This window comes from Podarcis pityusensis (assembly GCF_964106645.2).
Source record: "Podarcis pityusensis genome assembly, chromosome: 17".
Classification (NCBI taxonomy): domain Eukaryota; kingdom Metazoa; phylum Chordata; class Lepidosauria; order Squamata; family Lacertidae; genus Podarcis; species Podarcis pityusensis.
In genome coordinates this window covers 40,056,358-40,083,380 of record NC_138042.1, presented here as the reverse complement: position 1 = coordinate 40,083,380, position 27,023 = coordinate 40,056,358, and the positions used below count along the sequence as shown (strand labels likewise).

Here is a 27,023-nt window from a genome sequence, read left to right as displayed (position 1 = left end):
AGTCCGACCCCCTGCAAATGCGGGGGTCTCTCTCTCTCTGCGAAAGAAGCCCACCGGGGACGTTTGGTTTCCAAGCAGTGGTGCCAGCTAGAAACCCCTTCTGAGGGGAAGGCGGAGGGCTCCATATTCAGCGTCGGTTTCGAATTCAAAATGGGGGCGGGGTGTGAGTTTGACTTGCGTGCTCCTTCAAGGGGGACTTTATTATTGTTTTTATTGTTGGTTGTTCGCCGCCCTGAGCCCGGCCTTGGCTGGGGAGGGCGGGGTATAAATAAAATATTATTATTATTATTATTACTTGTCCTGAATTCTACCCCCCCCCCACCACAGGGTTCCTCTCGGACTTGCCTAATTTGTGCCCCCCCCCCAAAGCCACGGTATCCCCTCGTATAGCACATAATGGCCCGCTGGAAGTGCAGCTTGGCCCCCACAACAGCCTTGCAGGGCAGTCCAAATCCCGTTGCACACAGCAGGCTGGTAGAAGACATCTGGAAAGCAGCTGGAAGCCGGTCCCCCCCCCCCCTCAAAATTGACTTATGGACTGACTTGGGAGAAGACTGTTTTGAACCCGGAAGCTGCCCACGCAGGCAACGACGTCAGGGTGTCTCTATACTTTTTTAAAAAGTCTTATCTCGTCGCAGTTTTGAGCGGCTTCCTGTTCCGGTGACGCTTCGCCCCTCCCCTTCCGGTTCCCTCAGATGGTCAGTCGCTCCCGGAACTTGGAGCCCCGCGATGAGGAGCACGTGCTGCGCAGAAGCCGGAGGAAAATAAAGCCGCAGCTGACGGTGGGTCCAACCAGCGGGCGGGGAAGCGGTGAGGGTTGTTGGGTCAGAGCTCCCCAAGGAAGGGCAGAAAGAGAGTGTCTCTGACCCAGTGCAGAGTGCATTTCTCTCGTTTCCCGCGTAGAGGGCATATCCGTGCGGACGGTAGAGCACGGGGTGCTGTAGTTGTCACCCTCTCCTACGTGTTTGCTGAGAAATTCCAACTCGTGAGTACCTACTCAAGTGTAGGAAGTCCGTAAAAAGCAGAGGCATCACCTTGCCAACAAAGGTCCGCATAGTTCAAGCTATGGTTTTCCCAGTAGTGATGTATGGAAGTGAGAGCTGGAAATGCTTGGAACCCCAGGAATCTTGAACCACTTGGGGTGGCATGCAACAAGGTCACAGGGCAGTGACCCCAAAATTGGCATTTTCTACCATTGCCCCATTGCAGAGACAGCACCTTGCCAACAAAGGTCCGTATAGTAAAAGCTCTGGTTTTCCCAGTAGTGATGTATAGAAGTGAGAGCTGGACCATCAAGAAGGCTGATCGCCAAAGAATTGATGCTTTTGAATTCTGGTGCTGGAGGAGACTCTTGAGAGTCCCATGGACTGCAAGAAGGTCTAACCTCTCCATTCTGAAGGAAATCAGCCCTGAGTGCTCACTGGAAGGACAGATCCTGAAGCTGAGGCTCCAATACTTTGGTCACCTCATGAGAAGAGAAGACTCCCTGGAAAAGACCCTGATGTTGGGAAAGATGGAGGGTGCAAAGAGAAGGGGACGACGGAGGACGAGATGGTGGGACAGTGTTCTGGAAGCTACCAGCATGAGTTTGACCCAACTGCGGGAGGCAGTGGAAGACAGGAGGGCCTGGCGTGCTCTGGTCCAGGGGGTCACGAAGAGGCGGATACGACTAAACGACTAAGCAACAACAATCAATTGGCAGCAGAGCCCTGCACAGTGGTACCTCGGGTTAAGTACTTAATTCGTTCTGGAGGCCCGTACTTAACCTGAAACTCTTCTTAACCTGAAGCTCCACTTTAGCTAATGGGGCCTCCTGCTGCTGCTGCGCCGCCAGAGCACGATTTCTGTTCTCATCCTGAAGCAAAGTTCTTAACCTGAAGCACTATTTCTGGGTTAGCAGAGTCTGTAACCTGAAGCGTATGTAACCTGAAGTGTATGTAACCTGAAGTGTATGTAACCTGAGGTACCACTGTACCTGAATTGGGGTCCGTGCACTGGAATACGTCTGTGGACAGCCACGCTGAATATGGATGCTGCAGGAAGAAGACCTGACAGTGAGGATGGGGCTGAAAGTGTGTCCCAGCTCCACCATCAGTACACGTGCCCTGCATGCAAGTAGCATGTGAGCAGGGCTACTGGCTCTCCAGGTCACATACTTTGAGTAAGGTGTTGCTAATTTACATCGTTTACCTGCCTGATTAGAATTGTAGAGTTGGGAGGGACTCTGAGGTTCATCTAGTCCAACCCCCAGCAATGCAGGTAATCTTTTGCCCAACATAGGGCTCAGACTCATGACCCTGAGATTAAGAGTCTCATGCTCTACCAACTGAGCTATTCTTTGGCCATTTCGCGGGAAAATGAAATTGTTTAGTTCCAATGGACCTGAACTGTATGTGTAGATAACATCTGCACAGATGTATCCTAAAGGCAGTGCTAAAAGCATACATCCAAGTCATCCGTTAAAAATAGCAGGAAATGCTGCAAATACCATGGAAAGTAATGTTTCTATGCTAATTCTTAAGAGATGGAAGAAAAACAACCATTCCCTAAGAGCCAGTACTTATTTTCTGCATTTCTGCTTCAGAATTAACATTTGCCTCCTCCCTTTCTTGTCCAGACTGGATTCTGCAAAGACCTGCGAACCTCTCCATGGGGCTTACCAAGCAATATCTACGTTACACAGGCGCTGCCCTTTTTGGAGTGGTTGCCAGCCAAAAAGGCAATATTGTCTATGTGACACTGCGGGGCGAAAAAGGTCGTTATGTAGCAGTGCCGGCCTGTGAGCATGTTTTCATCTGGGATACTCGGAAAGGAGAGAAGGTGAGCAACTTTCTTAGCATTTGAGACGGATGTGCAGTAGCCCAAGATGTCACGTTTGTTGCATTTCATGTATAATAATGTATTTTTGTTTGCTGTGATCACACAGAGTTGTGATGGTGTCCACTGATGGCACGGTATTCCCTTTTGGCATTTCTATTGCCATTCCCTACACTGGATAGAACTCTGCTTATCCATATTGCATAGAAATACTTGAATTAAGCATAAGAGTTGATATTATAGCAGTGCCTCTTAGAGCACTTTCAGTGGTAATCTCTTTCTTGCTAGCAGTTTCTGCCCCTTTATTTATTTGTTAATACAGAATGTATTCCTTTTAGTGTGGAGTATATAGTCAAAATAGCAGCAACATCGATTTTTAATAAGGTATTAGCAGACTTGGAGGAACCCCCACACTTTAAATTGCTCTGAGTATATGATGGTTAACAGTAGTTAACAAATCTGTGTTATGAGTCCTAAGGCTTGCAACATATATTTAATTAAAAGATGTGCCCTTCCAGCCTTTTCTAGGTGAGCGTGGCTGTGTCACACCATATGACAACTGTCTTTTGTATTTCACCTTGCAGGTTCTCATCCTCCAGGGCCAAAAGCATGAGGTTACTGCTCTTTGCCCATCCCCAGATGGTCTTCACTTGGCTGTTGGATATGAGGATGGATCAATCCATGTATTCAGTCTCCTAAGTGGTGAAGGAAATGTTACTTTCAATGGTCATAAGGCTGCCGTTACTGCCCTGAGGTATGATGAGCTGGGAGGAAGACTGGCTTCAGGATCAAAGGTTAGAAATTCTTTGGATAACTGGTGGGTAATAGATGTAACTAAAGTGTGTCAACTGTTTGTTGATAATGTGGTTCAAATTTAGGTATGTGGCATGTTGTGGATGAGGTCTGGAGTGTTGGTTGAACATAACATCCCTGAATCTTCAGAACATCATTGTCATAATTGATAATTTCTGTTTCATTGTAAATTGCTTTGAGGGCCATGAAAAGGTGATACAATGAAGAAAGAAGGCCATAAAAATATCAAGTATCTAGCCTGTTAATATTTTTGTGTTTTAAAATGTGAGGACAAGGGTGAGGTAATACAATGAGGTTAATTGTAGGTTGGTATTTGCTTGTTTTTGATACCTTGAATCCCTTGCTCAGTTTGGTTTATAGTGAGCATGGCTAAGGCAGTAGCATATGTTCATTCTCAGTTTCCTTCTCCTTCTAGGACACAGATGTCATCATTTGGGATGTGATCAATGAGAGTGGTTTGTACCGGCTGAAGGGCCACAAAGATGCCGTTACACAGGTGGTCCTTTTGAAGGAGAAGAATATCCTGGTTTCCAGGTAAAGGTGCTCAATTAAGAATACATCAGGCAAACCTGCTAAAATATGTTCTGAAGGGATAGTTAAGAGGGGTTGTTTCTCAGATGGGAATCATAGAATTCTAGGGTCATCTAGTCCAACCCCCTGCAATGCAGGAGTCTCAATTAAAGCATCTATGACAGATGGCCATCCAACTTCTGCTTTAAAACCTCCAATGAAGGAATCGTGTGCTTCATCTAAGTTAAGCTGTACATGGCCCTGTTTTCTAGTTTTTCAACTTTGTAATGCATGTTTATGCTGACCTTTGAAACTCTCAGTTCACACACTGTGACTGATATTCTGTACACATATGGCAGCCACGGCAGAAGAGAGATGCTTGACCCAGAGTGCTTAATATTAACCTAATCCAGTGGTACCTTGGGTTACAGATGCTTCATGTTACAGACTTCGCTAACCCAGAAATAGTACCTCGGGTTAAGAACTTTGCTTCAGGATGAGAACAGAAATTGCACAGCAGTGCAGCAGCAGGAGTGGGAGGCCCCATTAGCTAAAGTGGTACCTCAGGTTAAGAACAGTTGCATGTTAAGAACGGACCTCCGGAACGAATTAAGTTCTTAACCCGAGGTACCACTGTAGTTTAAGCAGGGTGAAACTGTTGCCATTCATTGTCTATCTTTTTTTTTTGAAAGTGGAAAAGACACCCTGGTGAAATGGTGGGACCTGGATACACAGCACTGCTTCAAAACATTGGTTGGGCACCGTACTGAGGTAAATAGGATGCAGAAGTTCATATAACAAGATTATGCAGAAAAAGTCATGACTGTTGTTGTTTCCCTATTTCTCTAGCTGTGTGTTTGATCATAGACAGGTTAGAAAACAAGTCCAGTTATGCTTTAATTCAGAAGCTAGCCTCATTGAACTTACTTTCCAAGTAACTGCGGAATTTATTCCCAGCTAAATGTGTGCTTATGAGCATATCCTTAATTCATCTGAGAGATGTATCATATGTCTTTTGGATACACTGTCCGTAGGAAGAATACCACCTTTGAATTGAATTTACATATCTCGATAAACTGGCTCCGCTTGTAGTTCATAATTTGCTTCTATTGTTAATTCATCTTTAAGGAGAAGTATTGCATTTATTATATGTGTGATAAAATCAGTGATAAATAAAAAGGCAAGTATGGCAATCTCAGGATTCACACAGTTCTATCCTTTCCCTCCCCGTTTCATTTAAAATGTGTAGTTTGACAAGATGTATCCTAGTGGTCCAGTCTACAAATTTTGTTGTGCAAATGTTTCATTTTGTTTCTCTGACATACAGGAAAGCATGCTGTTGCAATAGTCAGTGAACCAGAAAGTGTGTAGTAGGATGTTGGAAGGGGGTGTTATTGGGTTGTTGTTTTTATTTTGATTATGTGTTTTGTTGTTTTGTGGTTTTGTTCTGTGAGCCGCCTTAGACCTCCGGGTATATTCAATAAATAAATAAATAAATGTTCCAACCAATTTTACCGGTGTTTGTCTTGCGCAGAACTTTTGGCTTCTACCTGTGATGGTGTGTGCTGTAGGATATTTTCATTGAGTATCTCTTAGGTAAAGCGGTACTAATTAATCTGTCCTCCTTTAGCAAGGGGACAGTATCTCTTGTGTGGCTGTCTTCCCCTTTCTCCAGTAGAAAGGGCCAATTCAAATTTTGCTTCCATAGACACCCCCCGACTGCCAAAGTGGAAGGAGTCCTCACCCAGTTAGCTCCTGTCTACTCCAAGGCATAAGGGCATTGTGCTGCTTCATTGCTGTGCTGTTTCTGTCTCTAAAAGCCCATAGTGGTTCTTTCCACATACATACACATTGCAGAATAACCAGCTAATATGGGGGGGGGGGGTTAGTCATTGCCAACAGCAAGGAGGAAGGAGACATTTAGTGGTACAGTGACCCTGCTGGGCAGGGCAACCAACCCTGATCAAAAAGAAGGTGCAGCACTGGAGGCCAGGCACAAACTCCATTATGTAGGGACCAGGAAAGGCATGGTGCTGGGGGGTTCACCATCTACAAAACATTCCTTCCCTTTTGGGGTCCAGAAGATTTTCTGGGATGGTTGAATTCTGTAAGAAAGGGCAGTTCCAGAGCTTTACAGGACCCCTTTTCCACTTCTCAAAAAGTGGCCCATTTTCATTTAGTAGCTCTAGTTACATATTTATCCTACGAATACAAGGAATCCAAATTGGTTTTGAATTGCTTATTTATTGCTGTTAATGAGGGGGCCGATCCTAATTAAAGATAATGAAGCCCTTTGGCATGTTCTCATTTAGGTGTGGGGATTAGCTATAGTTTCTGACGAAAAGCTGCTTATCACCGGTTCTGCTGACAGCGAATTGCGGGCATGGGACATCAGCTATTTCCAGGAGGTAAGAGCATAGCACTTGCATCGTAACATTTGTATCTGCTTGTTTTTATGGAATTTATACGGTTCCTTTATTTGTATTCCATATCGCTGGTTGCCTCCATGAACACTTTGCAGAAGAGTGGGACGTAAATGTAAACAAATAATAATAATTTTCCTGTGCCTTGTGACATTAGTCCTTTGAATATACTGCTTCCGGTCTTGTATTAAAAGTGGCCTAGGAAGTTCTAACAATGGCCTTTTGAGGAAAAAGTCACTTCCTTGCCTTTTTCTGGACAATAAAGCTTTGTAGATGCAAAGCTGCAGGAATTATATATGGAATCTGTGACTATAATTGAAGGGATCACTTGGGTTGTGAAGCAGTCATCTATAGTTCCTCCTACACTCCCTGTTACAATATGGGAGCAATTGGAGGTGCCTCAGAGATTACTCGGCCACCCCATGTTGCTTAATTGGGTTAGGCCGCATGCAGTATGAAGCTAGCTATTGGATTGCACTGGCTGGCCAAAAGGTGAATCTCTGAGAAGTTAAATAATAACAGTGACTTGCTTTCTGTTTTCATTGGGCACAGCACTGTTGGAAGTCAGTGTCTGCTCAGCATGCCTAATTGCCCCAGTGCTCAGTTTTAGTTGTTTCACTAACTCAGTTGTCAAGCACTTGCCTGTCCTTTGGCTTTCAAGTGTGAGCATATCTTCCATTCTGCACCTGTTAAAATGTTAAGGGAATGAAGAATTGGCTTGCAAGAGGGAAAATGGAAGTTAGAGAGTGAGGCCCTGTCGTTATTCTAAATGTATTTTACTAATTTTGGCACCATAAACAGGAACCAGACCCAAGTGAGCCAGAGTACAAGAGAAGCAAAGGGCTTGCAGACCACACTGGAGGATCTTCTGAAGAGGATAGGACAGAAGATCAGGATGAGACGGAGGATGAGGTAGTTTTCTGCTTGTGATCTTAGGGATACAACATTCATGAGTCTTCTTCAACATATGTAAAATCTGTTAAAATGTCCCCATCTGAAATGCATACAAAGGGTGAATGTGCTCTTAGTTATCACTGGGTACGTTTTCTGTGTTATTTGTGCACATGGGTCCGTATAAAAGAAAACTAAAAACTCCGAAGGGCAGAATACACAATTGTGATGGACAGTCAGGTTGGATTCAAACCATATTCATTTGGTGCCCTAAGGATTTCTTACAATGTGGGTGAGGGTGTTCAGTCTCCTCTCTCCTGCTCTTCCCCAAACAAGACCACCTGCTCCCCCCCCCCTTTTTAGCAGTAATCTTTGTTCCATAGAAATGCTTTCCTTTAATGCATTGGCAAGTTGATGCAGGATCTGTGTCAGAACGTTGGTTCCTCCTTGCATTAAAAAGTCATTCTGTGCATCCTCAGATTCATTGCCGAAGCTGATCTGCTTTAAAGAGCCTTGACTGTTCCTGGACCCACAATTCTGAGACAGCTGCTCTGTAACTGGCCGCTGACCTTTGGCTGCTTTTGCTGTAGTTGGAGGCAGTCAAACTATACTGTGGAAAGAGAGTCTGGGAATCCATTATTATGGTGTACTTACCTTGGCCTGCAGTGCTAGGTTGAAGATCTCTTGATACCCTTATGTATCTGGAAGAATGTTTGACTTCCAGACCATCAGTGCTTTTAGGAGTCCTCTTGAAAGAAGCCATTTATGGTGTATTAGTACCAATTATTTGCAATACTGTCCTGAATTACTCTTCTCTTTTGATGTACGCTTTTGGTGACGTATTTTTTGAAAAAAATTGCACTATGGTTGTTTTCAATTCTTTTTGTTTCTTTTTAGCACATCCTGAGATGCGTGAAAGCTGGTTCTGTGATGCGGGAAGGAAGGGACCGAGTTGTTAATCTTGCTACCGACCGCACAGGGCGGATTCTCGCTTGCCATGTATGTTACTAGCTTTTGGAACTAACGGGGGGGTGGGTGTTCCTAAATTCTTTGAGCACTTTTCTATAGAGATTTCTGATTTAGAGACCCCTGCAACTGACTTTGTTATCATTTTCCAAGGGAACGGACTCTGTCCTGGAAGTGTTTTATGTCCTTAGTGAACAAGAGGTTCGCAAGAAAATTGAGAGGAAGATGAAGAAAGCAAGGAAAAAAGCCAAGTAAATTCATATTGCCAATACATTTTATTTTTCTATGCTGAGAACCAATAAAGAGCTTGATTCATGTCAGGATGGAAGTGTCCTATCCTATGCAAAGGGTTTTGAATGTAGCTTCATAATCTGTGATAACTCCAACACTTGCAATTAGAATAATAGTGTGTATAACATACAAATTTACAGTTTATTTATTTTGCATGTTGCTGAGAGGCTTGGTGAAATAAAGTTCTAATCTACTGTCTTTTAAAATGCATTCTTTAATCCTTCCCCTTAAGACTTGTGTGTGGAAGGCCTTGTCAGTTTTGATGGTGCAACACAGCTGCATAATACTCTATCTGGCCCAGCTGTGTTACAAGACCTTTAATCTACTTAGCCACCTTGAGATGGAGCTTTGGGGATTTCATGGGAAATCTCAGCAATGCAGCTCTCTTCTTCCCTCTTAGCCTAGCACAAAACAAAGCAGATAACTGTTTAGTAGTACAGGATTTGGCAGAGGTGGGAAGTCTCCAATTTGCTGAAATATATTGGATAGCGGGAGAGATTGAGAAGAGCAAGTAAATTCCATCTAAGCAGTTTCAGGAGAACAAAGGGAAGGGGCACTTTGGAGTTAGTTGACACCCGTTAGAGGCTGAGTTTGGCTCAAGAGCTGCCAGTTGTCACTAGCATAACATTATCCTGTTTATGTGCATTTTTGCTCTTATTTTCTGACTCTAGCTGAGGTTGAGTTTAACATTTGTCTCATTTTTCTGGTTTTTCCTAGGAAGAGGTCAGGTGTGGAGGAGGAAGAATGTGATATCATTGTGGAGTGCAGCCTACAAGACAAGATTCAGCGTCTCACTAACATCAAAGCTTCTTCTAAAATCAAGTGAGTTTGAGGCATTAAGGGTGTTGCTCATAATTTTGATGCTCTTAAAGAGAGCTAGTGTGGCGTAATGGTTAGAACTATGACCTGGGAGACCAGGGTTCAAATCCCCACCACACAAATCCCAGAGCAATTAACAGTAAAAGAGACGAGAGAGGGAAAGGAGAGAGCTTAGAGAAGCCAAGGGTTATAAAGGATAAATGTGAGCAAGTATAGTTACATGTACGTGAGCTTTTTTTTAAGCTTGTGTGTTTCTTCCGGTGTAGATTTTGAGGGATTGGGAAACAGGTGGCATGATGCAAATGTCTGGGAGAATTCTAGGTAGTAAGGCACAAAAGGTGGAGGAGCTATTTAAACAAATAAGAGAATTTTGGCCGCTGAGAGTGATAGAGCTGGAAGAGGAGAGTTGTGCACCTTGTCAGGTTTCACGTGTGGAAAATGGGCTGGGACGGACCTGGCAGTGGAGGGTTGGAGGTCAAGACAAGGAATTTGCACAGTGTAGAAGGGACCAAGAAAAGGGAATTGATGAGAGGGAGGGGTGCCACTTGACCAGAACTACAAGAGAAAGGGACGTTCTGAACTTGTGTTTTTAAAGCTATACCATTGTGCTTAGCCCCCTCAACTCTTTTACAGTGGTGCCTCGCAAGACGAAAAGAATCCGTTCCGCGAGTCTCTTCGTCTTGCGGTTTTTTCGTCTTGCAAAGCAAGCCCATTAGCGGTTTAGTGGATTAGCGCTATTAGCGGCTTAGCGGGCTTAGCGGATCAGCTGATAAGCAGCTTAGTGGCTTAACGGATCAGCTGTTAAGCGGCTTAGCGGATCAGCTGATAAGCGGCTTAGTGGCTTAACGGATCAGCTGTTAAGCGGCTTAGCGGATCAGCTGATAAGCGGCTTAGTGGCTTAACGGATCAGCTGATAAGCGGCTTAGCGATCAGCTGTTTAGCGGCTTAGCGGATCAGCTGATAAGCGGCTTAGCAGCTTGGGAAAAGGGGGGGGGGAGGAAAAAAACCCGCAGGAACTCGCAAGACATTTTCGTCTTGCGAAGCAAGCCCATAGGAAATTCGTTTTGCGGAGCACCTCCAAAACGGAAAACCCTTTCGTCTAGCGGGTTTTCCGTCTTGCGAGGCATTCGTCTTGCGGGGCACCACTGTATCTGCTACCTGAAGTTTTCTAACAAAGATGATTATTTTATTAAACAGGTCTTTTGACTTGATACTCAGCCCAAAAGGGGAGCTGAAAGCCACTGTAATGCTCCAGAACAACATAATCGAATCTTACAGCCTGAACCCAAGAGCGCAGATACCCCAAGTTCTACAAGTGTCCAAAATAACTATTGGTGGTCACCGCAGTGATGTCAGAACCCTGGCATTTAGCTCGGACAACATTGCCATTCTCTCTGCTGCTGCTGAATCAGTTAAGATTTGGAACAGGTATGAAATGTCTCTGACCATTGGAGGAGAAACTAGTTGCAGTAAAATGTTTACAGGAAGCATTAAACATCTTAACTTTAGATATACTGTATATTCAGATGGTTACACATTGAGTTTAGGAAGAAGCCTTTCTTTTTTGCCATTGATCTTTTGGTATCTTCTTGTAGCCACAGATGAAGCTAAAAACTTGGGGTTGTGCCAGTCACTAAACTAATTTGGCAAAAGGCTTCCTTGTGGTTAAGCTTTTTGAAACGGAGGGCCATAGTCCCTTGAAAGAAAGTGATGGGGGCCTGCATATTCGGTTCTGCTCTCTTGGCACTCCTTTTCCATTCATTCTCTCTCACCCACACCACCCATTCATTCATAGTATCTCCCTTCCCCCCTGCAACATCACCCATTCGTTCACATGTATGTCAGGAATGTCATGTGTTCCCGGTTTTACTGAGTCTTCCCCTGATTCTGCCTTCTCTCTATGTGTATCTTTCATGTGCCATTTCCAATCCCAGGTCTACCTTACAGTGTATCCGGACCATGGCATGTGAATATGCGCTTTGTTCACTCTTTGTTCCCGGAGATCGGCAGGTCATTATAGGAACCAAGGTAAATTTCTGTACCTTCTGAACCTGAACAGTCCCCCGCATGTTTCAAGAATCATCTTTAGAGGAAGTTCAGTATGTGTAACTTAGAACCATGTGGAATGTTATTCCTGGAGGCATAGCTCCTCAACAAATGGAGTCCTAAAGGGAGATGCAATTTAGTGTTTGTCCTAGGTATACAATCTGAGAGAAAAATCCTTATTGTACACCTAATACCTGATTTTCAGTATATTGCTTTGGCTAGATAAGCCTCGGAGCAGTAGGGAAGTCTACTTCTATGTGTTTTCCAAATTACTCTGAAGACATGGGAGAAAAGAGGCTCAGGTGATGAAATTTATGGATTTGTTTGAAGGCCTGTGGTTGGGAATGTTTTCTCTTACATGGCTAACTTTGACCACAGCTATTACAACACCATATTTTTCAAACATGGAGTTATACTTCAGGTGACTTGGAAGAAAATTGCAGAGTTATAAGGAAGAATTTATATTACCATACCTACTCATGAGTCAGACTGTGGATGTGTTAAACTGCTCCTGGTTGTCTTTGTCTTTAATGAGTTTTGAATTCTTCATCTATACCTTTAACCATATGAGTGTGCTAAGAGCATGGCTGTGAGTGAAAAATGAAACACAAGAGATTTCCCTGATATTGCTGTCTCTCTCCTGCACCTGGGACTTGACAAGGAACTGTCTTTTGTTTTGGCCAGAGTGTAATGCAGGGGTCAGCAAACCTTTTCAGCAGGGGGCCGGTCCACTGTCCCTCAGACCTTGTGGGGGGCCGGACTATATTTTGAAAAAAGAAATGAACAAATTCCTATGCCCCACAAATAACCCAGAGAAGCATTTTAAATAAAAGGACGCATTCTACTCATGCAAAAACACGCTGATTCCTGGACCGTCCGCGGGCCGGATTTAGAAGGCGATTGGGCCGGATCCGGCCCCTGTGCCTTAGTTTGCCTACCCATGGTGTAATGTCTCTATTTCTTCACCGGCATCTCCCTTGGGTGTAATTACTGAAAAATCAGTAGCAGTGAAAATCATTGTTGCTAAGAGAGAGTTACAAATCAGCAAGTGCCCCGTTTGAATCTTGCCTCAACCAGAAACTCATTAGGCACACCTTTTTTTCTCAGCCTCAGCCCCCTTCAACCCCAAATCTGCTTTATGGGATAAGAATGCCCACCTACTTTACAGGATTGCAAATTAAGCTGCTAAGCTGCTGTTGGGTCATTGCTCAAAATGGGATGCTATTCTAGACAGATGTAATTGAATCTGCCTGACCATCCCACTTTCCTTCTTTCTCACACTTGGAGGCTATAATGAGTTACATTCTGTAGAATTTGGAATCATCTCTGTAACTAATCATCTGGCTTTATTATTGCTTTAGACAGGGAAGCTGCAGCTATTTGATCTGGCTTCCGGGATTTTATTGGAGACCATTGATGCTCATGATGGGGGTTTGTGGTCCATATGTCCTTCTTCAGACCAGGTAATTAAAGCACGCTTTCTAATTTTTCACCATATGAACAGACTCAGGCCATGTGATTGTCATCTGAGGCCCCTCTTCATTTGCCCCCTGCTTTGGCGGTCCAGAGGGTAGCAACAAAATAATGGACATTTTCAGTGGTCGCTCCCTGCTTGTGGATTGCTCTCCTCAGGGAGGCTTGCCTGGCATCATCAATACATAGCTCTTGGTGCCAGGCGGAAACATTTCTTTTCTGCCAGGACTTTGACTCTTAATTATCTGTGGTCTTGAGTGGGTGGGATGTTTTAATCCTTTTAAAAACAGGATTGTCTTTTAAAATTTTCTTCATTTTGCTTTTATGCCAGCTTTAATGTATGTGTTTGTTTCACTTTAAGTTACCATGGTAAAAAAGTGACCAATAAATTTAAATAATAATAATTCATATGAATTATTTTAGTGGTACCACATTTAAGGATGCATTATTGTCTGTTGTTATTATTATTATTATTATTATGATATTTATATACTACTCTTTATCAAAAGATCTCAACAATTAGTGCTATCATGTATTGTGATTATGTTTTTAATATGCTTTTGTATTTTTATAGTTTTGATTGTAAATCACTTTGATACTTTTTGTAGTGGGAAGTGATCCACACATTTGATGAAATAAATCTGAATTTTCCTTTTCCTATCAGCGTGGCTTTGTTACAGGAGGTGCGGATAAATGTGTCAAGTTCTGGGAGTTTGAACTGGTGAAGGATAAGGACAGTGTCCAAAAGAGGTGAGGGTGTTTTTTCAGGAAACAAAGCACATCTGAACTCCACATTTTGTCCTCACTCTCTTGGGAGTGTACAGTTCCCTCAAAAATACAGCACAACATTGTCTTCCCATCAGCTGACATCTGCTTCCCAACATAAGTTTCTCTTCCCTGGGAGAATGTGGGGAAAAGGGTGGGTGTATGGCGAACATCTGAATAGGCACTAAACACCGATGTTTGGGGTCTCCTTGCCTAAGAACTTGCAATGCAGATCTAACAAAGCTTTCTGAATTTGCTGTGCAATACCAGTTCCATCAGTTTTCTGCTTATACGATCCTAGGCTTTCTGTGAAGCAGACACGCATCTTGCAACTGGATGAAGATGTTCTCTGTGTACGGTACAGCCCCAACCAAAAGCTTTTGGCTGTAGCCTTACTGGACTGCACTGTGAAAATATTCTACACTGATACCCTCAAGGTAAGCATCTTTGGAAATTGAGGTCCAAAACTCTGGGAAGCAGTTGCCGCTTCCTGTGATGGCCTTTTGGTTCCCTCATCTTACGTGTTTTCACTGAGAGATCTTGGCAAGTCCATTATTTTTCAGTATTCTGCAAATAGGGATGCAGAACTCCCCATGTGAGTCTGTAATAAGGAGGAGGGTCCAAAGTAGTGGAATGTACGCTTTGAATGTACAAGGCCCCATGGTCTAATGCTGCCAACTTCATTTAAATGGATGTGATGTGATCAACATTGAGACTTTGGCAAGTTGCCACTCAAAAGCAGAAAATACTGGGATAGATGAACAAAGCTTTCAGCTTTTGGATGTGAGAGGATAGTGGAAAGGGCAAGGTTCTTCCACACTTCTGCACACTTTTCATACATTGCTTTGAAATGTTTTTATTGTTTGTTGTTTACAATCAAGTGGCGTATATAAAATTTATGTCATTAAATAAAGAAACCTGTAACTAGTTGATATACATGTCGTCTTCTTGCTTTCCAGTTCTTTTTGTCTCTCTATGGACACAAGTTGCCCGTGCTGTGCATGGATATCTCCTATGTGAGTATGCCATTTGTTGGAGATTTTGGCATTGTTCAGTGATGGAACTGCATATTGCAGTTCTTCTCCATGACAAATGCCCATTTCCCCCCCCCCCCCAGTTGTAAATCTTCTCTGTGCTGCTTCATGCTAGTCTCATAATTCAATACAGACCATAGAATGGCATGAGTGGAATGAAGGCAAGAAGTTGTAGCCTCATTGTGTTGAGGAGCTCCTGCTCCCCCAGTGGTTAGCTTGAAGGCAGCCCAAAGCTGTGTCCATACCTACTTTGGTGTGTAGACATGTAGAATCTGGGCAATGTAACTGTAGTTTTCAAATTCTGTTTTCAGTGAGAAAGTTGAGTAATGGTCAGAGGCTGATTCATTTTCTCTGGCAGTGTGCAGCAACATGAGATTGTCATTCTTTTAACTTTTGAAAGTTATGTGCACTGATTGGAATAACGAAGTGCTTGTCTATTGGAACATTCCATGGGGCATAAATGGCTGGTGTAATTAAAATCAGAGAATAACACAGAGCTTCTTGGAGCCTGAGTGCTGCTTGCCTACCTGCTGGTAGGGATACCCGTATTAGGTGCCCTGAAATAAGACACCTAGAGCTGGCTGCCTGATGATGAGAGCTAAGAAATTAATTTTCTTCACTTTCCTTGAAGCATAACGCAAGACCTTGTTCTGATTCAAAAAAGTGCGTGTTACTTGACGATAAATGGAAGCTGGGGGTAATCATGCTCTCACATCCACAACTGAGTTCCCTTTTCTTTCATTTTTCTGTTATAGGATGGGGCATTAATTGCAACTGGCTCTGCTGACAGGAACGTGAAGATCTGGGGCTTGGACTTTGGAGATTGCCATAAGTCTGTCTTTGCCCATGACGACAGGTGGGCAGATAGCAAAGGCCACCTAGATGCCCCTGGTGTAGCATTTCTCCCCGCCCCCAAAACTAGGTTTCTCTGGTGCTTAAGTTCACAATTGTCATAGCCTCTGTGGAGTCCAACATATGGGGCTGCGTTCTGCAAGCTCTAGGCTAGAATGCCGGTTAAGTTGGCCTTGCTGAATCTTCTAGTCTGGAGCCTGCAGGATGCTTCTTTCCATCCCCTTAACTTTGGCATCAGACACCTCAGCGGAAGGGCAGGTCACAGGGCCTCAGCTGCCCAGTTCTGTCGCCATTCATTGGTCTCCCAGGTTAGGAATATTAAACATGTTTCTATGAGTTGCTCATGCTGTACGGTGTGGGTTTTCTTATTGTGGATTTGCACTTGTGGTACTTAAGGGACCAGGGTTGCAGGGCAGGCGTTCACTGCCTGTGTCTATGTGTTTTGGGATCTGAGTTTTTGTAGGAACGAGAAGCCGCAGTGTTTTAGCCCTGAGCTTTTGCTTCCCTTCAAGACATCACACAACTTGCTAGCCCTTTCTGTTCACAAAACCCATGAAAACAGTTCAAGGAAAATACTGGTGATAGCTAGTTAAGTCATGCTTGGAACAGAACCACTGATTTCAGTAAGTCTACTCTCAGGATGACTAACATTGAATATCATCTCACTGGAGAAATCCCTGGTGCTCCTATCATTTTAAGTTGAATGTGACATACTGTTGCATCAGTGGTGCTGATGGGGCTCCTGATGACAGCAGCAGATACTTCTTGGCTCTCCTTGAGTACTGTTGCATGGCTGCTAGTGTTTCTTTTAAAAGCACCTGGGCTTCTGGAATGGAAGCCACAGACTCCAGAGGGAAGGAATAAGGACAGGAGAATGGAAGGAAGTGGCAACTGAAGTCATAGCTGCATGTATCTTTCCCCCTTTCTAAATAACCTCTGAGAAATGTAGAAATGTTACTATGAATGTTGTGTTGGAAATGGTAGTGAACTGATACTCCATATCTTTCTCTTATTCTCTTTAGTGTGATGTTTCTTCAGTTTGTACCCAAGTCCCACCTCTTCTTTACAGCAGGGAAGGATCGCAAGATTAAGCAGTGGGATGCTGATAAGTTTGAGCATATCCAAACCCTGGAGGTAAAGTAGGAGATGTGTGTATTTGCCAATCTGGAAGCAGTGGTCGCTTCTGTTGATTGCTAGATATCATGCAGAAATCATGCAGAATGGTCTCTCCCCTTTCGCTCCTCACTATCTGCATCTCTGATTTGTAGGGGCATCACCAGGAAGTGTGGTGTTTGGCACTCAGTCCCAACGGAGACTTTCTCGTCTCCTCTTCTCATGACAAATCGTTGCGTCTCTGGGAAAGGACAAGGGAGCCCATTGTTCTGGAGGAGGAGAGAGAGATGGTAAGAAATGTCATCCTGTGTAAGAGGGTACCTTTGGTATCCACCCTTAATCTTAAAAGGGATCCAGATTCCAGTTCTTGTGCAGCTTTTCCTTTTAAAAATAACTAAATAAATTTGTGTGTCCATATTTTGTGGCATTCTTTCCAAAGTTTTTTTTTTTTTTTAAGTTACTTTTGACGTAAAAGGACCATGGGAAGGAGATATGTACTGGAAAATGTGCTGCTTCAGGTATTCTGAATTTGAAGCAGGTGTGTTTTAGTGCTTGCTAATGCTGACAAACCGAATTATTTTCCTCTGCAGCAAAGAGAAATGGAGTATGAAGACAGTGTAGCAAAGGAGGACCAGCCCGTGGTAAGTAATACATGTTTGCACATTCAAATGTTCTTGCTCCCAAGTCAAGCAGTGGAGTTTCCTGGGAGTCTCAAGATGCGATTCTCCAGCTACAATGGAAAGCACACATTTCAGTGCATTGGGGGATGTAAAATATGTCAGCTCACATTTCTTGACTGTGTTTGTGCGTGACATTTCAAATGCATGTTTTGGGTTACCAATTAGATTGAGCTTGGAGATAACTTGAACACTTGCTCTGGTAATTGAAATAACATTCAGTTCTAGTTTGTGCCAGAATTTTCACTTAATCTGCTTTCCAGAAAACCATCATATACATTTTGGCTTACCACTTACAAAGCGCCAGAAATGTTCTGAGCATCACTGCACACATAGTAGACAGCCCTTGCTTGCAGGCTCACAATTGTAATACAGAAGGAACGCAAGCATTGCAGTAGCTGCTGCTTCATTGAATGATGGATGGGACCAAGTTGATGTTTTTCCAGGGAGGCAGGTAGTGCAGCCTTCCAGTGGCCCCTACTAGATGGTAGAGGCCAGAATGTGCCTCCCCTAGCTTTGCAGTCCCAGGGGAGGGGAAAATCAAGCTTCCTGCACACCTTTTTCTGGACCATGTCATGTTGCTCTCCTCCTGCTTGAGTGAGGCAGGGGAGCAGTTTCCCACTGGAAACAATAACAACAACAACAACAATAATTTATTATTTATACCCTGCCCATCTGGCTGGGCTTCCCCAGCCACTCTGGGCGCCTTCCAACAGAATATTAAAATACTGTGATACAACAAACATTAAAAGCTTCCCTAAACAGGGCTGCCTTCAGATGTCTTCTAAAAGTCTGGTAGTTGTTGTTCTCTTTGACATCTGGTGGGAGGGCGTTCCACAGGGAGGGCGCCACCACCGAGAAGGCCCTCTGCCTGGTTCCCTGTAACTTGGCTTCTCGCAGTGAGGGAACCGCCATGATTATTTCAGATCCCAAGAAGCAGGTATGCTGGAAAGCCAACTGCTTGAAGATTTTCTGAGGAGTGTATTCAACTAACTTTTACTCAGGTCCAAAAACTTCAGTGGGTCTACTCTGAATAATAGTTAACTAAAACCCTATATTTGATTCTAAGCGAGATCTTAACATTTCTAAACAAATTAAATAGATATTAGTTGTTAATCCAACAGTTCAGTTGATGGAATAGGCAAGAAAATGAATTTAACAGAATTCAGCATTGCCCAGATAGGGTCAGCTATTCTTCAGTGCAACAACATTCTGGTATTTCTGTAGTGGAAGAACATAAACAAAAGAGCAAAATGTAAACTGCTTAGGTGGTCTTTGTCAACTAAGCAGTATACAAATCTTGTAAAATAAAATGTGAAAATTGCCCTTAGCAGTAACCCTCAGCACCCACTTCAGTCTGGAAGCAACAGCAGCTCATAATTTTACCACAGCAGACCTGTTGCTGTTTTATATGCCTTGTGTCACTTGGTTCATAATTTCTTCCCTGCTAATGAAACAGGGAGACATATTGGCACTGTGTTGCTGTTGGCATCTGTCTGTCTTGAGAGACACTTTGGGGGGTGAAGTCAAACCACTGAAGAATCACAGCATCTGCTGTGGTTGCTACAACCAGTAACTTGTAAATGCTGCCTCCCGTGTTGCTTTTGCTGCATTAGCAGCCCTGAGGTGCCCTCCCCGGGGCACAAGCCTGGGCAGTGGGTATGGAGGTCCTGGGCTGCCCAGTGACCCCTCTCGGCCTCACTGATGTGGTCCAAAGGAAAGCAGAGCAATACGTTTTGCACCAGCTTGGCTTTGCACTGAAAACTGCGACAGGTTAACCGTTACTGTTCTGTTACCATTCAAATTCAAACACAGACCAATGCAACTGTTCTGAGGCAAACTGGAGATAAAACTGCTTTGTCCATCATGATGTTGCAGAGGCTGTGACACCATTTTTTTTTGTTTCTTTTCAGGTTCCTGGGGAGACTCAGGGAGAGGCTGGGTTAGCAGGAAAGAAGACCATTGAAACTGTCAAGGCAGTAAGTTTGACACTCCAAGTTCCTTAATGCGGGGCACTCATAAGGGAAAAAAGATGCCTTTCTGACTCTCTAGCTTGGAGTGTTCTGTTTAAAGCTCTGGTTACATGTTAGTGCTAGGGAGTGTCTCTTAAGGAATCACAGCTTTTAAATTGAATTAGCCTTCAGTGACCTCTTCAGTGAGAGATGGAAATTGCCCATAACATGCAAGTCACGTCTTCTGTGACAGAGATGTGTTGCTGACCTCTGCAGAACTCCTCTTGATGATCACCACACTTATTTTTCTAGCAGTTCTACAGCTGTGGGAGAAAAGGCAGCACTTTCTCAGCTGCATTTTGCATGTCCTTTTGTTTCAATGGCACTTAAAGCCATGAGAGGTGGAGTGGGCACAGGGGAGGTTACAACAGTCTGCCAACCCCCAACAGCCACCTTGAGGATCAAAAGAAGAAGAAATTTCATTATTTATATGCCGCCCATCTGACTGGGTTGCCCCAGCTATTCTGAGCGGCTCCCAAATATTAAAAACACAATAAAATATCAAACATTAAAAGCTTTGCTATACAGGGCTGCCTTCAGATGTCTTCTAAAAGTCAAAGAGTTGATTTCCTTGACATCTGGTGGGAGGGCATTCCATAGGACAGGCACTGCTAACAAGAAGGCCCTCTGCCTGGTTCCCTGTAACCTCCACTTGTTGCAGTAAGGGAACTGCCAGAAGACCCTTGGAGTGGGATCTCAGTGTCTGGGCTCAACGATGGGGGTGGAGATGCTCCTTCATGTAGGCAGCTATTTAGGGCTTTAAAGGTCAGCACCAACACTTTGAATTGTTCTCGGAAACATACTGGGAGATCCTTTATGTAGATCCTTTATGGCCAGTGCTACACGGTCCCTGCAGCTGCATTCTGGATTAGCTGTAGTTTCTGAGTCACCTTCAAAGGTGAGTGCATTGCCATAGTTCAACCACTCTGGCGAGACAATGCACAGGCCTCAGCTGTCTCACCAGGTGAAAATGTGTTTGATTATTCCACCCTCTTGTGCATAATCAAATGGATGTTCAACTTTCTACTCCGCATTATCACAGCACCTTCATTTTGTCGCGCTGCTGATGTGCCATTTTTGTGTTTGTAGGCTGAACGGATCATGGAAGCCATTGAGCTGTACAGAGAAGAGACAGCCAAGCTGGAGCAGCATAAAGTGATCTGCAGAGCGGCAGGAAAAGAGGTAGGAAGGAGTTGTGGTCTGTGTTCTGTTCAGCACAGTGTGGTGCCAGTTTCTTTCTCAGAACACTTTTAAAAAATCAAAGGGAAGCAGATCAAAAAGGGTAGCACAGTTGTTTGGTGATCTCACGATGTGTGGTGTGCAATTCATTTATTCATTTTATATGTATGCTGCTTTTCCACCAAAAAATAAATTAAAATGCTCAAAGTGGCTTACAACAAAGGAAACAGAAATACTTTTTAAACAAACACTACAAAAGGAGCTTTATAATAACATAGCAAAACAATAACATAGTACCAATTTCATAATAACAAAGCAAAACAAGGGCAAACGTAATAACATAGCAAAAACCCCGCATTTCAGTAAAATAAATATAACAGTATTACTTAAACTTTTCTGCAGAGATACATGTGCCTGACTTGCAACCTGCTTTCTTTCTGCAGGTTCCTCTTCCAGTAAACCCTATTCTCCAGGCATATGGCAATATTTCGGTAAGTGAAGTATGGGGCTGCTTTCTGGAATTTTGAGACATGTGGAATGTTAAGCTGCCTTTTCCTGGCATTCTTGTGTTCCAGATGGTGTGCAATGCTATTGAGGGGAGGTGGGGAGTTGTCATGGGTTGGGGTATGTGTGTTTTGATTAGTTTGACTTAGTCTATTATTCTGCTGCTGCCTGTTTCGATAAAAAATAATTGAGACATTGAGACTGGTTTGCAGGCCAGACCTTTCAACACTCTGAGTGGGATGTGGGGTGGGAGTTCTTTGTAGAGCCAGAGAAATTGTTGCGAGATACAGATTTTTCCATAAGAAATTTCAGCTAGCAATGAAATCCACTCTTGCCCTTTTCTTGCAGCCTTCTGCTTACGTACTGGATGTCCTCAAGAAGGTTAAGTCAAGGTGAGTACCAGGAAGCTGCTTCAAAGTATTATGAATGGCTCATAGGTTTGACTGAAGGAGGAGCTGAGGTTGGAATAAGATGGTTACACCAAAGTTGTGTGGGCTTAGGATGTATGCACATTCATGAAACATGAAAGTAGTTATTTCCTTGGAGGTTTTTAAGCAGAGGTTGGATGGCCACCTGTCATGTATGATCTAGTTGAGATTCCTGCATTGCAGGGAGTTGGATCAGATGACCCACAAGGTTCCTTACAGTTTTACGGTTCTGTGATTTTGTGTGTTGACACAGCTTGCTGTGAGAAGGTATTTGAAGTTGAGTATTTGAATCTGGAATATAATATCTGCAGGTTCTGGAGATGTACAGTACACAGAGTCCTTGACTATTGGGGTCGTAAGTTCTTTAGTGCTCATAGTGCATGGTAGGTAAAGGTAAAGGGACCTCTGACCATTAGGTCCAGTCGTGGCCGACTCTGGGGTTGCAGCGCTCATCTCGCTTTACACGGAAACGCCGTTTACCTTCCCGCTGGAGTGGTACTTATTTATCTACTTGCACTTTGACGTGCTTTCGAACTGCTAGGTGGGCAGGAGCAGGGACCGAGCAACGGGAGCTCATCCCGTCGCGGGGATTCGAACTGCTGACCTTCTGATCGGCAAGTCCTAGGATTTGTGGTTTAACCCACAGCGCCACACGTAGTGAGGACCAAAGTCAGTACTCTGCCACCAGAGCGCTTTGGACTGGAGATGGCAGGCATATGTGCAGGCTTTAGGAACATAGGAAGCTGCCTAGCACTTAGTCCAACCATTGACTCACTTAGCTCAGTACTGGCTGCCCTGACTGGCAACAGCAGTTCTTCAGGATCCAGGCAGGAATCCTAGAGTTGCCAGGGACTGAACCTGTGTGTGAAGCAAAGGATCTACCACTGAGCTCTGGTCCTTTCCCACTGGGAAACATGCATTGTGAGGTTGGCACTTGTGAGTCTATTTAACATTGCTTACAACTTCCTTGCAATACGGTTAGCAAACTTTCTGCAGCAATTCTTGTTACGGAATGGCGGGAAGTTTGTGTCCTGGCGGAGCTGTGGCTAGAAATTGCAAGAGTTGACATTTAAGCCTCATTCCATCCAGATGATCCCTGCTTTGCTGATCGGTCACGTGACGTTTCTTCCTGGGAAAGCAGGCAGTAACAGTGCCAAGTGACTGTTGAAAAAGCCTTGCTTTGCTTTGGCAGAATCTGTTGCCCTGCCACCTTTGCGCTAGAGAAGGGTGGTCCAATGTGCGGTCCTTTTTTGGCAGCCCTCAAAAACATTTGACAACCCCCCAACCCTCACACTACCTCCCCAAAGCCAGGCAAGTGAGGAGCTGGACTTTGGGAAGGAGGCATGAGGACTCTGGCAGCATCCTGAAGTTCTCCCAACTCCTTCCCAAAGCCTCGTTGGCACTTTTCCAGCTTTGGGAAGGAGGTGGGAGGACTCTAGGACACTGCCAGAGCCTCATGCCTCCTTCCCAAAGCCCAGCGCTTCCCCCTTCTGCATGACAAGGCAGTGTGCAGCCCATGGGTTCAGTGTCAAAGTACTCTTGTGGCTCACTTGGTATGAAAAGTTGGGTCTTCCTGTGTTAGAGGCATCCCACTGATAAGGGCTTACTATTATAGCTTGATGCTAGGCCTGGGCAATGTATTGATACATCATTCAGGGTCGGTTTGAGGGTCAGATTGCCATAGTGTTTTGACCCAGCGGTATATCATGGGTGGGGCTTGCCGGCCAGTCGACACCTTACCTTCCTCCTCCGGTCGAGCAGGCGGACGGTCTCCTTCCTCCTTGTGCTGGGTGCCGGTGGCGGTGGGGGTGGTGGCAGTTTCACCCGAGTGCCTTGCAGGGCCTGGGCCGATGCTCCCTCCTTTTCAGCATCGTGATGTATCATTGTATGGCGATGTTTAGCTGGTGACACATTGAAATGTTGAAACCTGAAATTGCCCAGCCCTACTTGACGCCTGGGGTGGGAGAATGCCTTACTCTCCTCTCTTCGTCACAGTGAATTGGAGGAATCTCTGCTGGTGCTGCCCTTTTCATATGTGCCCGACCTCCTTGAGCTCTTCAATCAACACCTCCAGTTGGGTTCAGAGGTGGAACTGCTATGCCGAGCTCTCCTGTTCCTTCTCAGGTAAACCCCACGGCTGAAAAGAGTGCAGGGAAGCTTCCTGGCTTTGAAGCTGGTCATGTCTAGCCCTGCACCTTGAATGGTTCTGACCAAAAGGTGAATGAGCTCTATGGTACCATAGAGACTTCCTTTTATTCTTAAAGCACAGGCTTTCTCAATGCTTCCAGTGACATTAACTTTATGAATAGGCAAGTGTTGACAAACCATTGCCTCTTCAATCCCTCAGGCAGAGCTGTCTTTTAAGATGCTTTCTCTATCGCTTATTTCATATAGTAATTTCCAGCTGGACAGCAAACTGAGTTGCCAAACAGCAGCACGTTCCTTAATTCTATTCAACCCTTGTATAGGGAGAAGACATCATAGTCTCTGTTTAGGTCTGGTCTTGGCAAAACCAGACTTCAGTGTGAATTGCTCTGCTACCTCTCTGTTTTCTTCCCCCTCCCCTGCAAATTGAGGCATAATGATAGCCTTAGGAGAATGCCCAGAAAGCTTAAAGGGTCTTTCATAAGCTCTGTATTTCTCCATCAGATATGTCACTTAATCATCAAACCTGGCATCTACAACATGTTGCCTCTGAGTGCAACAGCATCTCTTAATAGCTCTCCTGGCACCCGTAAGAAGCCTTTGCGCTCCTCTCCTGCCTACTTTGCCAGGAGTTTCTCCTCTCTTTGGAAGTGGGAAGGGAGCAGATTCTGCCTGGAAAACTACAGAGTTGAGAAAGGAAATGGAAGACATGTTGCTCACTCCCACTTCCTCTTTCAAATGTCTAGTTTTGTAGGTTGAGCCTGGCGCCGAGGTAGAAAGCAGAGTGACCAGGAGGGAAAGCAGAGAGAGAGAGAAAAGAGGAGGGGGGAGAGTGGTCTGACCAAAAAGAAATGGAAAGAGTGTGTGTTCTTTCTCACTGGGCGACTCTGTGCTTGTTTTTAACCCCTTTTCCTTTCTGGTTGTATGTTCTTGCTTTGTTTCCTCCTCTCCTGTTGGGGAGGGTGGGTGTCTCTTTGCTTCTCCCCCCACCCTATTTCTCTCAGTGGTCTCCTTGTTGCTTCGCCTAATCTCTTCTCTTTGGGGGATCTGTTTTTTACCATGACCAAATACAATGAGATCCAACACTGCAACAATGAACCCCCCCCCCCCAATTAACATGACAATTCAACAGAAATATCACTGCCCTCCACTTTCTGTTTTACTTTACCAATGTGAAATACTTCAGATTGAAGGGTGTCATCTTGTCGATCCTTTGTAAGAGTGAACGCTCTGGGCATCTCTTAATCAACCAGGAAGCCAGAATAGAGTAGATCTTATAGATTAGTCTGGAAACCAAAACTTGGCAGTCTGACAGTGAATTTTGGGTTCTCTCCCCACTCCATCCCTAGGATACACTTTGGACGGATTACAACCAATCAGCTTCTTGTTAAGGTGATGGAGGACCTGAAGAAAACCACCATCTCCAAAGTCAGCCAAGTGAGGGTAAGTAAGTGTGCATCGATGGGAAATTTACACAATCTATGGGTAATGTATGTAAAGGGGGCAAATTTTGGGTGCCCATCTGCTTTGCCCAAGCCGCACTGCCTCTTGATCCCTCTTCCGGTGTCAGTAATGGCGTGGGACAGCAAGTAAGTTCTGGTTATCACACGTACAGTGCCATAAACCTCTAATTATGAATCTTAGTATTTGAGATTTGCATTTATTATAATAATAATTGCATCTTTGCAGATTAATCTTGTACCATTTTCCTATTTAGTTTCTTCGGTCTGTCCAGCTATGCTAGCAATGTGATGAGCTTAATCGTGGGGTCAGAGCATATGGTTGTGTTGGGGACATTGCTGCAAAAGGCCTCCGTGGCAAGCGGTCTTTGCCTTGGCTGGAACGTTTGCAAGGAATTTCCCCAGGACACCATTAGCACAACTACTGCTTCCATGGTTCGCTCAGATGGAGAGAAGCAGGGAGGCTTGTGATTGTGGTGGTGAGGACCACCCTGATTGAAAGTATTTGCTGTAGACTGGGTTTCCATCACAATCCACACCTTTCCCTCTGCCAGGAACACAGAAAAACTATCAGTGTGATTGGGATGAATAATTTTAGCAAGCACTGGTTGTGAAGGCTGTTTCAGGAGTATCTGCGTTGTGACAGTAACATGTGCATCTCTTGTAACAAAGCAGGGTTAAGCATGTGAGCTGGGAAATCCCACTTCAGCCTTGCTAGCCTATTACTTTTTCCAGATTTAGGGGCCCACCTGCAGTTAAAGGAGGATAAAGTTGGAATATTTTCTTGGGTAGTTGTGAAGATTACTGAGGAAATGAACACTGTGCTATGCTGATGGTTCTATCAGAGCAAGATTTTCGACTTCCCAGACAGAATGACCCCCTCTCCTTCCATGCACTTTTCTGGAAGTGTTCTCACTCCGAGCCAATTTTGTGGGGGGAGGTGGAGGGGAAGCCTTATCACACAAATGGAAGTCCTTGCAGGGACTTCAGCTGACAGGGTTCATTAGCTGAATCCTGCCCACTGTCTCTGACATAGTTTGGTATTAGAACAGTAGGGAAAGAACCACTGAAGTTGGCAAGTGATGGCAAAAGCATTCCACGTCTGCCTTCTTCCTGCTTCTTACGTAGGTCTACTTATGTTCTGTCTATAGGATGTGCTGGGATTTAATATGGCCGGCCTGCAGTTCCTGAAGAAAGAAATAGAAGCCAAAGATGAAGTGACTTTTTTTGCTGATGCTACTGACCGATTTGAGGAGAAAAAAAGGAAGAGAAAGAAGAAACAGAAGATGATTCTTGCAATGGTCTAATTGGGGCATTTTGGATTTGTTGCTCCAGGAGAATGTGGGTTTGTTGTCTCCAGCACAGAGGGGTGTGAGGTTCTGTGGAAGCTTAACCCGAGCTGCGTCAGGTTGTCACTCACAAATCAAAAGGGAGGGGTCAGAGAAGGATCAAAACACTGCCCCCCCCCTCCCCAGCTTATATTTCACCTACTGTTTGCAGCTGCTGCTTTCGCTGATCTGTGGCCTTGGCACCTTTTAAACAGACCTCTCTTCCTGCCCATCAGCGTAGTGACCTCACATCGCACAGTCCATTGGATTTCGGAATGAATCATCACCAAGGCTAAATCATAAGGGCAGTACTCTCTGCCCTCACTCAAATGGACCAGTATTTTTGCCGGTTTTCAACAGCATTCCTCCTCCTCCACCACCGTCAAAATTTGGTGCAGATGTGTTGAGTGAAGCCTTTCCCAAAATGTACTTGTTTAGCTAATCCCTAGAATTAAAACTTCTTTGCAGTCTACCATC

The 27,023-nt window shown here is 44.4% G+C and overlaps 1 protein-coding gene across 1 annotated transcript; it reads left to right on the top strand.

Annotated features, from left to right (window-relative positions):
* Positions 1 to 644: 644 nt before the first annotated feature.
* Positions 645 to 27,023, top strand: WDR3 (WD repeat domain 3). The gene is made up of 27 exons (XM_080987105.1): positions 645 to 782; positions 2,618 to 2,820; positions 3,402 to 3,611; positions 4,046 to 4,164; positions 4,833 to 4,911; positions 6,453 to 6,548; positions 7,365 to 7,475; positions 8,352 to 8,453; positions 8,574 to 8,671; positions 9,429 to 9,533; positions 10,728 to 10,958; positions 11,465 to 11,558; positions 12,938 to 13,039; positions 13,714 to 13,799; positions 14,116 to 14,251; positions 14,774 to 14,830; positions 15,604 to 15,704; positions 16,723 to 16,834; positions 16,969 to 17,103; positions 17,404 to 17,454; positions 19,404 to 19,469; positions 20,592 to 20,684; positions 21,125 to 21,172; positions 21,534 to 21,577; positions 23,609 to 23,737; positions 25,108 to 25,201; positions 26,370 to 27,023. Exons 2-27 carry the CDS (start codon positions 2,650 to 2,652, stop codon positions 26,523 to 26,525), a joined length of 2,826 nt encoding a protein of 941 aa, XP_080843231.1. The 5' UTR covers positions 645 to 782; positions 2,618 to 2,649; the 3' UTR covers positions 26,526 to 27,023.

What these genes read in the sequence shown, in the direction of transcription:
- WDR3 (XM_080987105.1), top strand. Translation starts at nt 2,650, where the DNA reads ATGGGGCTTACCAAGCAATATCTACGTTACACAGGCGCTGCCCTTTTT. An exon ending in AAGAATATCCTGGTTTCCAG is followed by an intron (nt 4,165 to 4,832) that starts GTAAAGGTGCTC and finishes TTTTTTTGAAAG; the next exon opens with TGGAAAAGACACCCTGGTGA. An exon ending in AAGGACAGTGTCCAAAAGAG is followed by an intron (nt 13,800 to 14,115) that starts GTGAGGGTGTTT and finishes ATACGATCCTAG; the next exon opens with GCTTTCTGTGAAGCAGACAC.